Source organism: Lethenteron reissneri, chromosome 36 (assembly GCF_015708825.2).
Source record: "Lethenteron reissneri isolate LAM-NWPU_2019-01 chromosome 36, ASM1570882v1, whole genome shotgun sequence".
Lineage (NCBI taxonomy): Eukaryota > Metazoa > Chordata > Hyperoartia > Petromyzontiformes > Petromyzontidae > Lethenteron > Lethenteron reissneri.
In genome coordinates this window covers 11,503,992-11,522,829 of record NC_083814.1, presented here as the reverse complement: position 1 = coordinate 11,522,829, position 18,838 = coordinate 11,503,992, and the positions used below count along the sequence as shown (strand labels likewise).

The 18,838-nt window shown below is 50.1% G+C and overlaps 1 protein-coding gene across 2 annotated transcripts in view; it reads right to left on the bottom strand.

Annotated features, from left to right (window-relative positions):
* LOC133351141 (probable G-protein coupled receptor 162) overlaps positions 1-14,819 on the bottom strand; it is a 46,490-nt gene extending 31,671 nt beyond the window's left edge. The window contains exons 1-2 of one of the 2 annotated variants that reach the window (XM_061566124.1): positions 14,273-14,819; positions 2,839-3,837 (exon numbers count right to left, since the gene is read on the bottom strand). In XM_061566124.1, coding sequence (XP_061422108.1) covers positions 2,839-3,639 — 801 coding nt within the window. In that variant the 5' untranslated portion in view covers positions 3,640-3,837; positions 14,273-14,819. The remainder of the gene's footprint in view (positions 1-2,838; positions 3,838-14,272) is intronic. The other variant, XM_061566123.1, reaches the window with a different exon arrangement.
* Between the last annotated feature and the right edge of the window lie 4,019 nt (positions 14,820-18,838).

The window sequence follows — 18,838 nt, the reverse complement described above, 5'->3', positions numbered from 1 at the left end:
TGGCTTAATTGGGTTGGTGGAAGCTATCCCTAATACATTTGCAGCAGAAGGCAGCAGCCCACGTACTTCATTACGACTTGCGCACAGCCAAATGTGCACCGCTGCTTCGTCATTTTAATTTGGGAGCCCATTAGAAGCCATTGTGTGGTAAGCGCCTTCCAGCGGCGCGCCGATAATATCGTGCCGAGTTGAATTCCTTTTGTGCTCGCCATTGGAATCTTGCGGGGGAGTTCACGTTTCGTGGTGCTTGCCAAATGAAAAAGAAACAAAGACAGAGACCCCCCCCCCGCCGTGTAGCCTTCACAAGCCGTTGGGGCAAGTGCTCTTCGCGAGCCAGTTTTCTAGTTTAAGGCCTGAAGCGCGTCGTAATAGTGATCGACCGAGGGGAGGCTCCGGACCGGTTCAGACATTCTCCGCTGATGTTGGCCGCCAGCGGGAATCGAATCCGGGTTCTCGTGTTTGTCGCGCGGCACGCGAACCCCATCGCCGCAGCTCCCTACATGACAAAATAGGCCGCGTAGATGCACGCGTAGCCTCGGCAAAACAGAGAGTCATCCTAATTCAGTGCATGTGCCAGGCACTTGAGGCCCGCGCAGGGGGTAATGTCAAACCAGTGATTTGCTTCTGAGAATAAAAGAAGCAAATAATCGCGTGCTCTGCTGAACGCGATTTTACAATTATCTCCCCGATGCGTTTTCGGGGTTTGCCGCATGTTGTTTGCCACGACGTCCGACGTTTCTGTCAATGGGTCGGGAACTTCGTCGGGAACGGCATTGTTGTCCGGATGGATTTCTCGGTGAAATTCCTAAAGATGCTGTCGGCGCTGGCAGCGAAACGTCGGACATGGTGCCGGACGATAGGCCAGGCGACCCAAAAAACCACATGGAAGCCGTGCAACAGCATGATCGCGCAAACTCTCCGCAGTGGATTCTACGATTCCTGCGTGAAATTTGATGCAGGATGAATGCAACGAACAGACTTTAGATGTTGAACTCTGTAGGAGTCCCCAGTGAATGGGATGCACATTGGGTTTCTGTGGATGTAAGACGGTTTGAGCTGCAGTGGCATTTAAGCGCCAAATAAATGCAAATCCATATTTTATACGCCCGCAGGCATAGCCTTGATTATTCCGTAAAAAAAAAAAAACTCGCAAAGCCTGCAGAGGAGCATTTTGGGTAATTGGTAAGAAGGTAAAGGTGCAGCCCTGCAATTGCTTGCTCACGTCACTGCTGGCAGTACGGCCTCAATTCGAGGGAGGTCGAGAGAGAGAGCTCCACTCGGACGCTATTCTTGGCCGACTTCCACGCGGGCCACGTGTGTAGAAGCACCAACACTTCACCCCACCGTGACGCGGCCTGCCCATCGACTACACGGTGGTGTGTTGCACGTGAAAACCGCTGAGGTGGTTGGTGGGGGCGATTTAAGAAACTTGCGTCATTGTGATAATTGTTTTTTTACCCTTCTATCTGGCAACAAAACTGACACCTTTTTTTACAAGGAGTCATGTTTACATAGACCACAATACCTGCAGTCATAATGCAAACAAAAAACATAACTCTGATAATGTGCACTGTCCTTGAAGTTGATTGGTCCACACCCGAGGAAAGCTGTCTCGGGTGTGGACCAATCAACTTCAAGGACAGTGCATATATTATCAGAGTTATGTGTTTTTTTGTTTGCATTATGACTGCAGGTATTGTGGTCTATGTAAACATGACTCCTTGTAAAAAAGGTGTCAGTTTTGTTGCCAGATAAAAGGGTAAAAAAAACAATTATCATATTTTTTACTTGCAAATGAGGTTCCAATGGTTGCGTCATCGTTTCAACTGCCGTGCCGGGAGATCGAATCGGGCCTGACGACCTCTCGTTTAACACGTCCAGTGTGCTGACCGTTCACCGTGGCGGGCACCCTGAAACATGTTGGGTAAGACAATCAAATATGTGAATCTGTATCGTCGTAATGATCCAGTGGCGTCTCGTTCTGAGACTCAGCCCGTCTGAGAGCAAAAACGCCTGCGGTCGGTCGCATGAAATATCTTAGGTGAGATTACATATTCTACGTGACTTTACCGAAAGAACCAAGAATATGCATCCCTGCAGTCATGAAAGCATTAAATTGAGATTATATATTTAAAACCCCAAATTTAAATTGGTGCGATCTACGATATAAAACAAATTCGCAGCGAATACAGCGAGTGGCCAGTTGCGTAAAATTCCTCTATGGGAAAATTTAAATTCATTATGAAACTGTTTAAATAATGCACCACCTCCTGTCCACGCAATGGAATGGTCGCGTGAACTCATCAGTAACTCGTGCAGGCCGTCTCAATGACAAACGACTATTGATTCTGGTGATAACGTATCATGCTGTGCCAGAGGCTATGCATATGGCCCCCTTTACAAGTCGCCTGTCTTCACGTCCACACGGAAGCCACGTGATTTACAGGAGGCTCGAGTTGATTGCGATGTGGAGATGGAGCGATATATCGATGAGCGGGGAGGGATTCAGAGTGGTGGGGTGCACACAGAATGAAGAGGCTTGAGCTGCTTTAGATGTGGGTTCTTTTCGCCAGTATAAAAAATGATGAAAATATAAGAAGAGGTTTTACCCTTTCTGGCAATAATACAGGAGGTGTTAAGTTATTCAAACACCAAATAAAAACCTTTTCCAAGGTATTGATTGACCACATACACACAAATACCCATTCAACAAGAGGGAGGGCGACTTTGGGGATAATTTAGGACGGGTGGTAAACGTACCACCTCCTCTGCCCCCATCGCCACCACCACTACCACCACCACTACCATCAACCGCCACCTCGACCGCCCGAAACTCACCAGCGTGGGGATGCCGGTGAGGCAGTCGTAGAAGAAGACGATGACGCTAATCAGGTAGGTGGTCTTGAGCGACGTCTGCACCGGCTCGGAGCCGTCGATGGACGACTTGCGCTTGCCCGTGGTGTCCTCAACCACGATGGTGGGCACCGTGATGGTGGCCTTCTCGGGCGCGCGGCGGGCCTGGTGTACGCGGCACGCGGTCTGGTAGAGGGTGATGCCCGTACACGCGATGCCCATGGCCAGGCTGCCGCCCTGCAGCGTCAGGAAGCAGGCACCGAAGCCGAGGCCGATCTTGGTGATGAGGAAGTGGCACTCGCGCGCGTAGTAGCGCTCGGTCGTGTCGTGCCAGCCGACGGCGGGCAGCGTGGACAGGATGAAGGACACGGTCCAGATGCCCATGATGGCCTGCACCGCCTGCTTGCGCGTGTTGCTCAGCCGGTAGTTGACGGGCCAGCGCACCATCCACATGCGGTGGTAGGCGAGCGACGACACGGTGAAGCACGTGGCCAGAGCCAGGGTGTAGAAGCTGGACACGAACACCTTGCAGAGGCCCTCGGTCCACTCGTAGTCCGAGGAGCCGCGTCGCATGTTCACCACGGCGTACATGAGCAGGGGGATGGTGGCGGTGAGGGCGTGCGTGCCGGCCAGGGTGCACAGGAGGAACTCGAGCGCCTTCCATTTCTGCTGCTTGGCCGACACGCTGAGGATGCCCCACACGTTGGCGACGAGGGCCGTCAGCGAGCACACGAGCCACGCCAGGGAGTTCTCGCGCAGGAAGAGCACCTCGCCATCGCCGCTCATCGTTCACGCGCCGCCCGCTGCGTGCGGAGCCCGGACCCTCGTGCCACCGCGCCACACGCTCGGGCGGTCGTTGGGCGGGAGGTGCTGCCGGGCCCCCGGCCGCATGGTCCACAGGCGACGCCGGATCAACGGGCCCCCCACCGCCCCCCACCGCCTGCCTGCCGGGTCGAGGAGTGGAGCGGTGCGTCCTCTGACGAGCTGCGGGCGGGACACATTTCACGCGGCTCAGCGGTCAAAGGTCATTTGAATTCACGGTTGATTTTAAGGGGTTCGCGGCCACGTTCTCCGTTATGTCCGCGTGCTGGGAGCTGTGTTGGGGTTCAGTTCCCCGATTAGGTTCCCTATGCGGCTCCGAGCAAACGGGAACGAAGCCGAGCTTTGTCAGAAATGGAATGCGGCTCCGGGCGCGTGGAGCGAAATGTCGGACGTCGTGCCGAGCAACACGCGGTCACGATCAGAAAACACATCGGAGAGGTGATAGGCACGACCGGGCATCTGTATTCAGATTTAGAATTGTCATATTTATTGTTAGAACGGAGGAATCCGATTATCTATGAAACTCTGTTTCGCAGATGTCCAGTCGTGTTTATTTGTTAACAAAGGCCTCAAGGAGTCTCGAGACTGGACCAGGCGGGTCCTGGCATGTTGGGATGTTGGCCTATTCCATTGAAGAGTGTGAAATGTTATAGAAAGCGTTTGATTAAAAAAAAACACTTTATTGCGAATAAAATAAAGTGTTTGGCTTCCTGTGGGAGGAAACTGGGGAAATCGGAGAAAACCCAATGCATTCAAAGAGGTGACGATAGTACGTTGAACTCAAAAGCCCCCAAACCCATCGATTCAAGAATCAATTTTCTGTACCACCAACTCCTGGTCACATGGCATCTTCGATCTTACACAAGCTGGTAATAACCAGGCAGTCTCCCATCCAAAGCACTAACCAGGCTCAACACACCAGCTGACCTTTCACACCGATCTGCTGAGATCGGGTGCATTCATGGTGCTCCGGTCACATGTAATATTCATGTTTATTATCATTATCAGAGCACGTCTTTATACTTACTTTCTCAACGCAGCACTTATGGCAAAGTAACTCGTCGTTTATATCTGTCGAAGACTCTGAACGCCATGCACATCGAGTATGTAAATGACTCTGTAGGGGCACATCGAGCGGCAAGGCTCGCGTTGTTTTACAATCGCGCTTGACCCGACCTCCGACGGCCGGCTCCGTTATCTGACGGAGACTCACTCACTCCTAATGGCGGCGACATTATAATGGTGATGATGCCGCCAACGCCGAGGAAGGAGGAGGATGAGGAGGCTAAAAGACATTTTGATTGCCCTCGTGGCAGGAGAGTGCTACGAGCGTGTTGCGTGCGCAGCAACAGGCGATTCCGGCGAGAGGTTGGGCGATTCGGGGTTCCTTTAGCGCGTGGGCCCCAGCAGATGCCACGAATAGGCGGCGCTTTTACCAGTGACCCCATTGCGAAGCCCGTTTTGTGCGATGCCGAGACTGAGCCGAGAATGGGGGTAAAAACAACATGGGCATTTTCGTTCTCTTCTATCATGTGCACCAACAGGTGCTTGCGCACAAACACGTACACGTGCACCTTGTGCTCTCTTTTAGCCCCACCCCTCCAAATACGTTCCATTCATTGGCTACCACATTCTGATGAGCTCCCCCCCTCTCCCTCCCCCTTAACTTGTATTTAAGAGCTTGCATCTTGAAATCCCTGCCTCACTTGATGCAGCAAATCTGGCTGTGACGGTCCCACCTGATGACGGAGACTTGTGTTGCCTCCGAAAAGTCGTGATTTTTATTATTTTATTTTTTATTAATTTAAATTTTATTTTTTTACCTACGTGACTTTACCGAAAAAACTAAGAGTATGAATCCTTGCAGTCACGAAAGCTTCAAATCTAGAATTCGTTCATCGTGCAGAAATTATCGTCAGTCAGTCATGTTCGATCTACTGCTGAGTTGACCCCGATCTCCGCCCCCCCTGCCCCCCCCCCTCCCGAAGTCGCCGTTATTTCTCGCGGTCTTGCCGCAAAGAGTTACGGAGGCTGATTTCACGATAGCTCCATCCCTGCGGTGAACGTCCTGCCATGGGCGCCTTCGTCAAACCTTGGCTGCCCGCCCGGCCTCATGCTTCACCATCGGCCGTCATTCTTTCGAGCAGCGACGCGTCCTGCCCAATCCCAGTTTTATTTTTTTGGAGCCAGCCACCACGATGCGTTTCACGCCTGTGTACTTCCTCAACATTCCGCTTCACCGAGATTATTAATGAAAGTGTGGCGCGACACGCGTGGGACTGCATTCTAAACACAGCGATGCTTTTCACTTTCAAAAAGAATCAACCAGCGCGGAGAAGTATGGTCAGATAAATGGACATGACGTGGGGAGATCTTCGCCCTGCAGACCACTTACACAAGCCTGTACATTATTGCATTATTATTTCAATCTCGCAGCACCTACGCAGTCCAGTTTCTACCTTACCGTGTGTCTGTGGACCAAATCGCTCATAATGCGTGCGATCTCATCACATGATAATGGAGTTTTCCCTTTTTTTCTGGCAACAAAACAGCTGTGTTAAGATGTTAAAACACCAAACTGAAACCTTTTACAAGGAATCATGTCCGCATTAACCACAATGCTTGTGGTCAGAATGCAAACAAACAAACTAACTCTGATGATATATGCATTGTCCTTTGAAACTGATTTGGTCCACACCGGAGACAGCTTTCTTTGTTGCCAGAAAAAAATTGTGGTACTGGCAAAGGAGGTCCCATGATGTAGATCTCATCACATCTCGTGCAATTGTGCAGCTAAAGTGTGGGTAGTGCTTGGATGGCCGACCACCGTGCAGAAACAGGGTTTCCATCGCCTCTTGCTCTGCGGTGGGCAGCAGATGCTCAGTTGTGGTCAAATCCATTGTTATGTTGTACTGTACTTCTCTGCACCTGCGTCTATGTTCCCCACCTTCACCAACTCGCGCTGACCAGTGTGGTGAAGTATGATCACTCGACTGGCACGGGGCGTGAAAGGGGCCTTCATCCAGCAGGGGATTAACACCAGGGCTGTGCGTCACGTGTTAGATATGCATGATTGATAACGCAGCGTGCACTGCACCCACAGCCCAGGGATATGTGGAAGCGTGATGGTGATGAGAGGAGGTTTTGTTCCATCTTGGATAATTATTGAGTCGAGCGGCCACCGTCAGCCAAATTACCCGCATTTCAGATTGCCATTAGAGAAACATTTTCCGAAGTGCCCTTGAGAACATTAACGATGGTTATTAATTGGAGAATTATAAAAACGGCGAAACGAATCAAGGTGATGTTGAGGGCCAGGAGACGTCACGAGAATCACCCAACGACGAGAGACGCAATGAACTCCCTTGGAGTGGAGACTGAGAGAGGGGGAGCGGAGAGACGGTGGAGAGAGACAGAGACACAGAGACAGAGAGACACAGAGACAGAGAGACACAGAGACACAGACAGAGAGACACAGAGACAGAGAGTCAGAGAGACACAGAGACAGAGAGTCAGAGAGACAGAGACAGAGACACAGAGACAGAGAGACACAGAGACAGAGAGTCAGAGAGACACAGCAACAGAGACACAGAGACAGAGAGACACAGAGACAGAGAGACGGAGAGACACAGAGACAGAGAGACGGAGAGACACAGAGACAGAGAGACAGAGACAGAGAGATACAGAGACAGAGAGACACAGAGACAGAGAGTCAGAGAGACACAGCAACAGAGACACAGAGACACAGAGACAGAGAGACGGAGAGACACAGAGAAAGAGAGACGGAGAGACACAGAGACAGAGAGACGGAGAGACAGAGAGACGGAGAGATACAGATACAGAGAGACGGAGAGACACAGAGACGGAGAGACAGAGAGACACAGAGACAGAGAGACGGAGAGACACAGAGAAAGAGAGACACAGATACACAGAGACAGAGAGACACAGAGACAGAGAGACGGAGAGATACAGATACAGAGAGACGGAGAGACACAGAGACAGAGAGACACATAGACGGAGAGACAGAGAGACACAGAGACAGAGACACAGAGAGAGAGACAGAGAGTCAGAGAGACAGAGAGACGGAGAGACAGAGACAGAGACACAGAGACAGAGAGACAGAGAGACAGAGAGACGGAGAGACACAGAGACAGAGAGACAGAGAGACGGAGAGACAGAGAGACACAGAGACAGAGAGACGGAGAGACACAGAGAAAGAGAGACGGAGAGACACAGAGACAGAGAGACACAGAGACAGAGAGACGGAGAGACACAGAGACAGAGAGACGGAGAGACACAGAGAAAGAGAGACGGAGAGACACAGACACAGAGAAACACAGAGACACAGAGACAGAGAAACACAGAGACAGAGAGACGGAGAGACACAGAGACAGAGAGACACAGAGACGGAGAGACAGAGAGACACAGAGACGGAGAGACACAAAGACACAGACGGAGACGACGTCACGGAGGTCACGGCTAGATAGGTGCGTCTCGCCCGAGGAGGGAATGTAAGCGAATTGCATTGGGGGTAGAGGCCTTTCGTGCCCTTCCGGCAGTTGGAAATTAAAGGCCGACGGTAACAGCAAGAGGTTGTTAATTAGCCATCATTATTGTTGTTGTTGTCATTGTGTACAGCTTTGTTGTCAGTCCACGGCTGGATCGAGGGCCTCCTGCGCATGCCGTTTCTGTCTCCTCGGGGCTCGTTGAGCGGCAGCCGCAGCGCTGCTCAGTGGCGGTCGGCGAGAGGAGATCGGCTCGGATCCCACTGCTGGTAGCTGCGGCAGTGCATCTTCCTGGGGTTCACCCCCGGGTTCATATTGCAGCGCGCTAACCACTGCACCACCGCTCCACCAACCCCCCCCATCCCCACCAAGTCATTACTGTTTTTTTTACGTATTCGATTAAACTAATACGCAGTACACGCTGATGATATGGATGTTGGGAATGTATCTAAGGAGATGGAGCATGAATGAAGAGGATCGAGTCTTCAGCGGGGATTGCTGATCTTCTCAAGTTCGGGGAGGCGAGGCTCGGATGGTCCTGGCACGTGTTGACAAAGAACAAGAAGATGCAGTTATCGAAGGCTTTGGAGATTAGAGACTCGTAGACAAACACAGAGACCCATAGACTCGCATAGAGATCCGTAGACTCGACAAAAGACCATGGACTCACGCAGCGACCCATGGACTCACGCATAGAGCCATAGACTCACACAGAGTCCCATAAATTCAAGAGAGCCATAGACTCACGCAGCGACACATAGACTCACGCAGACACCCATGGACTCACGCAGAGAGCCATATACTCACACAGAGTCCCATAAATTCAAGAGAGCCATAGACTCCCGCAGAGATGCATAGACTCACGCAGAGACCCATAGACTCACGCAGCGACCCATGCACTCACGCAGAGAGCCATAGACTCATAGAGTCCCATAGATTCAAGAGAGCCATAGACTCACGCAGCGACACATAGACTCACGCAGAGACCCATGGACTCACGCAGAGAGCCATATACTCACACAGAGTCCCATAGATTCAAGAGAGCCATAGACTTATGCAGAGATGCATAGACTCACGCAGAGACCCATAGACTCACGCAGCGACCCATGGACCCACGTAGAGACCCATAGACTCATGAGAGCCATAGACTCACACAGAGTCCCATAGATTCAAGAGAGCCATAGACTCACGCAGAGATGCATAGACTCACGCAGAGACCCATAGACTCACGCAGAGACGCATAGACTCACGCAGTGACCCATGGACTCACGCAGAGATTCGTAGATTAGAAGGGCTGTGGAGGCGCCACTCGTGCAACGCACAAAGGAGTGGAGGGTGACCGAGGGGGTGGGGGATGGGGGGATGATGTGGAACGGGGTACGAGGATCGTCGTGGATGTGACGAGGGAAGAGGCACCGAATTGAAGCTCGTGGAGAAATAAAATCTAAGACGCCGAACCCACGAGGGATTCATGGGACTTTTGAATAATAACACCAATAACCATAGTACTGTGCGCGTGCTGCGCCATGGTGAACATTGATTGTACTGCGGTGACCACGTGCACGGGCTCCGCTCTCTCTCTCTCTCGAGTGTCCTCAGCATTGGCTGCGAGACGCTCCCTATTGACATGCAGCGCTCTCGGCCAGAAACGCTGTCTTGTCAGTGTGCTGTGTGTGTGCTGTGTGTGTGTATGTGTGTGTGTCTGTGCGTGTGTGTCTGTGTGTGTGTCTGTGCGTGTGTGTGTGTCTGTGTGTGTGTGTCTGTGGTGTCTGTGCGTGTGTGTGTCTGTGTGTCTGTGCGTGTGTGTGTCTGTGCGTGTGCATGTGTGTCTGTGTGGGCGTGTGTGTCTGTGCGTGTGCGGTGGTGTAGCGTTTAGCGCTACGCTGCGCTATGAACCTGGTGACCCGGGTTCGATTCCCGCTCACGGCCAACACCAGTGACGATTATCTGAACCGGTCCTGGACCTCCCCTAGGTCGACTCAGCCTCAAATGAGTATCTGGTGCGATGTGTAAACATCGCCACTGGGGAGACAAAGGCGGTCGGGCGTGGTCCTGGCTACCCACGCCCTCGTGTGCCGTTCCGGCCTTCATAGGTGCTCGCTAACAGCACTTGCCCCTACATTCTGTTACAGGCTGTACGGGGGATCTTTGTCTTTGTTACAGGGTGGGGAGCGGTAGTGTAGCGGTTAGCGCGCTGCGCTACGAACTCGGCAGAGACCCGAGTTTGATTCCCACTCAAGGCCACCAACACCAGTGACGAGTATCTGAATCAGTCCTGGGCCTCCCCTAGGTCGACTCGGCCTCAAATTAGTACCTGGCGCGCTTTGGAAACATCGGCACTGGGGAGATAAATACGGCTGGGCGTGGTGCTGGCCACCCAACCCCTCGTGTGCCGTGCCGGCCTTCATAGGTGCTCGCTAGCTAACAGCACTTGCTCCAAAAGTCTGTTAAGGCTATAGGGGGATCTTTGTCTTTGTGTGTTACAGGAGGTGTCGTGGTTATCACATTCAACCCGGCGAACCGAGTTCGATTTCCGCACACAACCAACAACAGTGGCGAATTTCGATTTAAAGCTTTCGTGACTGCAGGGATTCATCTTCTTGGTTCTTTCGGTAAAGTCACGTAGAATGGAAACAATAAAAATAATAAAATAAAACATAATAAAATAATTCTCACGACGTTTCGGCCACAAGCAAGCAGCCGTCATCAGGTAAAGACCCCCCGACAGACCTGGTCTTCACCTGAGGACGGTTGCTTGCGTTGTGGCCGAAACGTCGTGATAATTATTTTATTATGTTTTATTTTTATTGTTTCCATTCTACGTGACTTTACCGAAAGAACCAAGAAGAACAGTGGCGAATGTTTGGACCGATCTTGGGCCCTCCCCTAGGCCGACTTAGCCTCAAATGAGTAGTTGGGTGTGGTGAAATATATAAAACGCCGGGACTGAGGAGACAGCACTTGCCCAGCAGCCTTTTAAATGCCATGGGGGGGGGGAGGAGGTGTTTGTCTACGTGGCGTGTGCAGGTTCGGAGGTCGCTGAATTCATCAGGTGCAGCAACAGCTGCTCGTTTGAGTTCCGCTCGCAGTGTTTACCCACGACGGCTATTTTTAGCTTCGCATTATTCAGTGCGGGCGAACGGTGGCGATGGTTTAGCTCCGTAACGCTGGACGCACTCGCAGCTTGTTGTCCACCCAGCAGCATTGGTGGACAACGCGCAGTCGAACGGTGCGGTGGGGGGTGAAACGTGTGTGCTCTCACCCCCTTCCAATACGTCTGGCCATCGTGGACGAGTCGGCCAAACACCGACTCCTCGTGTGTAGGTGGCCCCTTCCACCAGCGCCGGCCGTGAGCCAGAGGTCGCAACCGGGTACCCGATACCCGTACCCTACTCGATACCCGTACCCGGCCGGGTACGGGTACCCGTTTGCGACCCTGGTGCGGCCGGTTACGGGTAGGCCGTGAGTCACTGGTGAGTAACTGTTTGTCACTCATTTCCCAACGTCTTGTCTCTTCTCACAATTCAAGTTCCTAGAATCAACCCACCCGCGCCTGCAACATGGCTTCATCCCAGAGGTCGCAATCGGGTACCCGATACCCGTTCAAGTTCCTAGAATCAACCCACCCGCGCCTGCAACATGGCTTCATCCCAGAGGTCGCAATCAGGTACCCGATACCCATACCCGGCCGGGTACGGGTAGGGTACGGGTACGGCCGGGTACGGGTACCCGTTTGCGACCCTGGTGCGGCCGGGTACGGGTACGGGTAAGGAATCAAAATCCGTTTGCGACCTCTGCCGTGAGCAAGTCATTGCAGGGCTGAACCTTTGACTTCCACGGCACTCGTCGCGCATTTCGGATGTGCACCACTGCTCAACACGCGCAAGCGCGCGAGTGTGCGCTCGGTTATGCAGCACGCGACTGGATATGAGATGCCCCGCGGCTGTGTCTCAGTCGGATCTGTCTGGGTCGGTGACCGTTCAGGTGTCACTCACCGACTACTCCCTCGGCACACCACGTTCAGGATACCCCTCGCTCTGGCCACGTGCTCACGACTGCAGTGGACGAGCGACCCTGATAGTAAAGGAGCAATAGCCTTGAATGTCGCTAGCATTACGTGTGATGTACTAGTTTGTAATATATAAAGTACTGTATTGTAGTGTGTGTTGTAATCTCAAACGTAGCATATACACATGCACAATTATAATTATTCAATTATTTTAATTAGGCATTCAATTACGACGACTTACCTCTGGCCTATGTGCTGTAAAGGAGGGCCATTGCCCGAAACGTCGCCTGTTATATATTTTTTTTAATGTTTAAACCACGGTGTTATTGACGAATGCGTTGAGGTTGTTTTAGTTGTAAAGTACAAATGTATACTCTACATTATTGCAATGCATGATATTACGGTATACATTATATGGGTGCAAGAATCCACAAGAAAGGTCACAATGCATCGCTTCCACGTGCATGCAAAGACACAGATCCCCCATACAGCCTGTAACAGACTGTTGGGGCAAGTGCTGTTAGCGAGCACCTCTATAAAGGCCGTCAGGGTACACAAAAGTGCGGGGGGGGGGGAGAGGTTGGCCAGCACCACGCCCGACCGCCTTTGTCTTCCCAGTAGCAATGTTTGCACCAGGTATTCATTTGAAAAATGCATATACACACACGTATTATACTGTGCATGTGTGTGCGCGTGCAATGCGTTAATGTGCATTCTATACACACATTCTGTACATGCACGCAGTCATATACAGATTGAACAGTGGAATCCACCGAGCGGCGTCTCGCTTCACAGCTGCACGTCGGCAACCATGCACGCCTCTGCACAATAAAGAATCACATGGCAATGCTGCGATGATAACGCTCACCATTCTTGCGGAGTATATACACACACACACGCGCGCATGTGAAACTGTGGGAGTGAGACATCCTCGTAGTTTATACGCGCATGACCACACACACACACATCTCTGTGGAATAATCAAATCACATTGGCTGTCATGGTTACACTGATAACCATTCTTGCGGGCTATTGGGCATCTCACGTGCAACGTCGAAGACAAAGGCAATGATCCCGCTTGTATAGCCTCAACAGACTGTTGGGCCAAGTGCTGTTAGCGAGTACCTCTATGAATTCTGGCACGGCACACGAGAGAGTGGCTGGCCGCCTTTGTCTCCCTAGTGCAGATGTTCACACATCTGCAGATGTTCACACATCTGCAGATGTTTACGGTATACATTATATGGGTGCAAGAATTCACAAGAATTGTCACAATGCATCGCTTCCACGTGCATGCAAAGACACAGATCCCCCATACAGCCTGTAACAGACTGTTGGGGAAAGTGCTGTTAGCGAGTACCTCTATGAATTGCTGTTAGTTTACACATCTGCACTAGGTTCTCAATTGGGGCTGAGTCGACCTAGGGGAGGCCCAGGACCGGTTCAGACAATCGTCGCTGGCGTTGGCCGTGAGCGGGAATCGAACTCGGGCAGCGGGGTTCTTAGCGCAGCGTTGCACACATCGCAAGACACACAGACGCCGATGAACAGAGCAACAGGAAATCATTGTAATTTGAATTCCACCACTCATCATCCCCTTGGCTACGATGCAGCGGGTACTATTAATACACCAACCCAGTGCAACAAAGGTGTGAACTGCTTGGCAGCAATAAGCCACACACACACACACCGCCCCCTATTACGAACAGCGATGTTGCACTGCAAAAGCAAAGATCCCCCGTATAGCCTACAAAGGCGATCGCGGGGCAAGTGCTGTTAGCGGATAGCACCTAAGAAAGCCGGACCGGCGCACGATAAGCGATTTGGCGTGGATCAGTAGTACCACTCCCCGGCTGCCTTTGTCTTCCCAGTGCCGATGTTCACGCACATAGCACTGAGGTGTTCGTTTTAGGCTGAGTCGACCCGGGGGAGGCCCAGGACCGTTTCAGATAGAATCATCACCGATGTTGACCGTGAGCGGGAATCGAACTAGCGTCGCCGGTTTCGTACGGTCAGCGCGCTAACCGCTGCGCCACCGCTCCCCACGCTCGCCACGTGCACGGTGATTGACCAGGCTTCTCACCTGCTTAGGCTCGTGGTGACCGTATCACCTTACCTTCAGCAGGAACGGTCCTGCGCCTCCTGTTGTCCCTCTTTGCTGAACCTTGCACGAGACAGAGGCATCTGCCGGGAACTGTCACTGACAGAACACCCCACGACGAAGCGCCGATGCTGCTGCTGATTCTAGCTGCTGCTGCTGAACATATCGATGATAATGATTGTTTCAACTGCTGATTATGATGATGGTGTTGCTGATGGTTGCTGCTACTGCTGCTGATGATACCCCTGCTTCTTCAATTGTCGCTGCTGCTGCTGCTGCTGATGCTGCCGATGGCGTGGATGATATCACTGCTGCAACAGCTTCTGCTGATATTGCTGCGGCTGCTGCTGATGAAAGCAGTGATAACTGCTGCTGCTACAGCTTCTACAGCTGATCAGTGTGGATCAATGCATTAAGCTTCACTCGAGTGTGCGTGTCTTTGTATATTTGTGTGTGTGTGAGAGAGAGAGAGAGAGCGCTGCAAGAAGCCTCCATCAGTAGAGGCGTCTGGGTTCTTCTCCCGCACATCACAACGAGCTCGTGTGTGTTTCTCTCTCTCTCTCACTCGCTCTCCCCCCTCCCACTCTCTCTCTCTCGCTCTCATTCCCCTTCTTATTTTTATTCTGACGCTGCCTCCATCTCTTACTACAGGGGGCAGCGTAGTCATGTCTACGATCGCGCGATCCCAGGCGCGGTGGTTTAAAGCCGATGCACATCGGAACCAGGAGCTGCCCGGGACTGATGACCAGAAAAATTAACCCGTAAAAACAAAGTTTTTCACTATAAATCCTTTATATGCGTGGCGGCTAGAGTCCTCTCGTCCTCTGGCTTGAGATGGCTGCCACCTATGGGTCAGATGATTGTCTGCCATCATTAAGCAATTGGTAATTAAATATTAAATTTTTTCCCTAAACAGTGTTACATTTTGGATATTTTTTTCACGAACATTAATTGTCTCGCACAACGAGTCTGTGTGCAAAATATCAGCTCGATTGGATCACGGGAAGTGGGTTAAAAAACGACCGAAAGATTTGCACGGTCGTAAGCAAAGCAAGCAAGCACGCAAGCACGCAAGCAAGCAAGCAAGTTAACTTAATATAAAGGATTTAAAAATATACTCCGCCCCAGCTGTTTTTGGTTTGGTCATGTTTGTTTGTTGTAGTACAGAGTTAGACTGATGGCCTTAATCTAAGTTGTCTTGTGGTTGTTGTTGTTGACTTGTATCCCACTGGGATATTTGCACAAGGTTGGTGTACGGTGATTTTTCTGCAATATTTTTCTGTCTTTTCTTTGATTTTCTGTTTGCACATAGTCACTTTAAGATGTTTTCTTGTTCATGTTTTTTTTGTTTGTTGCAGTTGCACTCGATTCAAGAGCCGAATGGCTCACAGGGCTATACCTAATAAATGAACTTTGAACTAATAAATGAACTTTGAACTTGAGGAGGAGATAGGGTCACGGTTGGTTTTTTGGCCACCCCGGAAAATATTCCACGAGGAATTCAAACTCCCCCGACGGTTAGAATAGTCATGTATGCACTTGTATCTATTCTATATGTTAACCGTGTCAAACTCCGCTTCAAATCGTTACTGCTCTAGCTCTGTCCATCTGACTATAAAGAGGGGGGGGGGGGGCGCAAGGGGGGGTCACGTTAACTCGTAAAGATAACCCAGTTTAAATCGATTTTAATACGACGTGTTGCTGCTATTAGGGACTTTGCCCAATACAAATCCGATGATTTGGTGATGCTGCTGCTGCGTTGGCAGCGGTGCACGAAGCAGAATTAACAATTTATCTCATTCGTAAATAACAACGCTGTGTGTGGTCTTAAAAGGGAAACAATGGATATATGTAACCTGACGTTTTGGCTCATGAGACGTGACGAAATCAGATCTGACACATACATCGAAAGTGTGGATGTTGTGATGTACTGCGTATATATAACAAATATATATCAATGAATACATTCAAAAATTCAAAACGGATGCACACAACCATATTTGAATATTTTTACGGAAAATGTTGCTGCAGAAACAAAGAACTCCCAATTTACTAAAAAAAACAACAGCTTTGACCGTGGCGTCTTGTGGGAGCCGCTTTACTTGAAGCGCGCGGCTCCTTCTCCGCATTTCGCACTCGTGCCACGAATTCCTTCCCTCCTTCCCCACCCCCCGTATAGTAAAGAAGAAAACCACGAGATACGTGCCATGCCGTGCCACGCCGTTTCATGCCTAGATTTGAAGCTTTCGTGACTGCAAGGATTCATATTCTTAGGTTTTTTCGGTAAAGTCACGTAGGTAAATTTTTTTAAATTTAAATTAATAAAAGTAAAATAAAATAAAAAATAAAATTAAAATCACGACGTTTCGGAGGCAACACTCATTTACTTGATGCAGCTATCGTGCTTTGACGGTTCCACCTGAAGACGGAAGCTTGTGTTGCCTCCGAAACGTCGTGATTTTTTTATTTTTATTTTATTTTATTTTGCTTTTTTTAATTACATTTTTTTTACCTACGTGACTTTACCGGAAAAAACCTAAGAATACCGTGTCATGCCGTTCCGTGCCATGCCGTGTCGGCTGAACGATGACTCAGAACTACGGCGGTGACAATGCAAGGAGCACAACAAGTGGGCTCTAATTTTAGCGACGATGTGTAATCATCATTATACGCGCCCACTTTAAAAAAAAAATGGCCGCCTAATTTTTATACACATTAAAAGAAAATAACCAAAAAGTTGGCGTGGATAATTATTTGTATCCATTTCAACATAAATACGTACAGTGTCACAATTAACCAAAACCGTACGGGGCCTTCATGATATCTGCATGCCACAAGCGAAAAAAACATCGCTGATGCGACAACTTTGGAACATTGCCGGCGATTCTTTTCACTCGCATCGTTCGTCATCTTATTCAGCATCGTTTTTGTCTGTACAAGTCAGAGGTCGCAAACGGGTTTTGATTCCTTACCCGTACCCGTACCCGGCCGCACCAGGGTCGCAAACGGGTACCCGTACCCGGCCGGGTACGGGTAGGGTACGGGTATCGGGTATCTGATTGCGACCTCTGGGATGAAGCCATGTTGCAGGCGCGGGTGGGTTGATTCTATTAACTTGAATTGTGAGAAGAGACAAGACGTTGGGAAATGAGTGACAAACAGTTACTCACCAGTGACTCACGGTCTACCCGTACCCGTACCCGGCCGCACCAGGGTCGCAAACGGGTACCCGTACCCGGCCGGGTACGGGTAGCTGGGTATCGGGTACGGTACGGGTATCGGGTACCCGGTTGCGACCTCTGGTACAAGTAGGGTAAAGGTGCGACCCTGCAACCGCGTGCTGCTCGCCACTGCAGGAGGAAGGGATGACGTTATAGAGCCCTCTCCTCCAAGATTGCATTTTGGCTTCCTTTTGGAACATCACAATAATGGACATCGGTTCTTCACGGCCGGTCGTGTGCGTGTGAAACGTAATGCAGTGATCCGGATTAACTTTTGGGACATATTTAGTAATTCACCCTCCAGTTTTAACACGATACGAGTCAAAAAAAAGTATTTCGAGGGGATAAGAAAAAACATCCCACACAAATTCAGAAATATCCTGAATAATTTCGATAAACATTGTGCGACTCTTTAATGCCAACTTAACGTGAGTATGCATTCATAGCTCCACTCTCCATATTTTAGCCGCAGTGTTACTTTGAACTTACTGTCGTGGCGAACTCAAGCTCTGCACCTATATTGATACGCCTGTTATTCCGCATAATATTTAAACGTAATGCGTAATTCATGTCGAATGCGTATAATGCCCGGTTGTCAGCTTATCTCTTGGGCTGTATGTGTGCCAGGATTAGTCACATGGCAGTCAGTAAGAGTACTGCAATCTTCTTGGTTCTTTCGGTAAAATCACGTAGAAGGAAAATAATAAAATAATAAAAATTAAACATAATAAAATAATTGTATTTTATTATGTTTAATTTTAATTTTTATTATTTTCCTTCTACGTGACTTTACCGAAAGAACCAATAATATGAATCCCTGCAGTCACGAAAGCTTTAAATCGAGAAGTACTGCAATCCTTTTTTTAAAATCAAGGTTGCTTAGCCACAGGCCCAACAATGCCAAGCAGCCAGCAACCATCAGCACTGTCGAAGCTGTAGTAGGTAAGAGTCATTGTAGTAGCTATCTGGATTTGAGCAAGGTTAGTGGGGGGGGGGGGCAGGGGGGAGAGAGACGATGGGATGGGATTCTACAGTCGAGCAGTGCGAGGGAGGAAGCATAAATAATAGTTTTATTTTATTTCATACCTACGTGACTTTACGGAAAGATCCAAAGAGTATAATGAATAGTGTTGAGACCTGTGGTGTGGCGAGTGGGCGGGTGGCTGAGTAAGTGGCTGAGTGAGTGGTTGTGTGAGTGGGTGAGTTCGTGAGCAGTTATGATCTGCAGCGTGGTCAATCTTCTTCATGCGTTTGGCTGATGTAGATGCAGAGCAACAACTGCGGTCTGTTCTGGATGATCACAGTTGCACAATGGAGAGTTTTTATT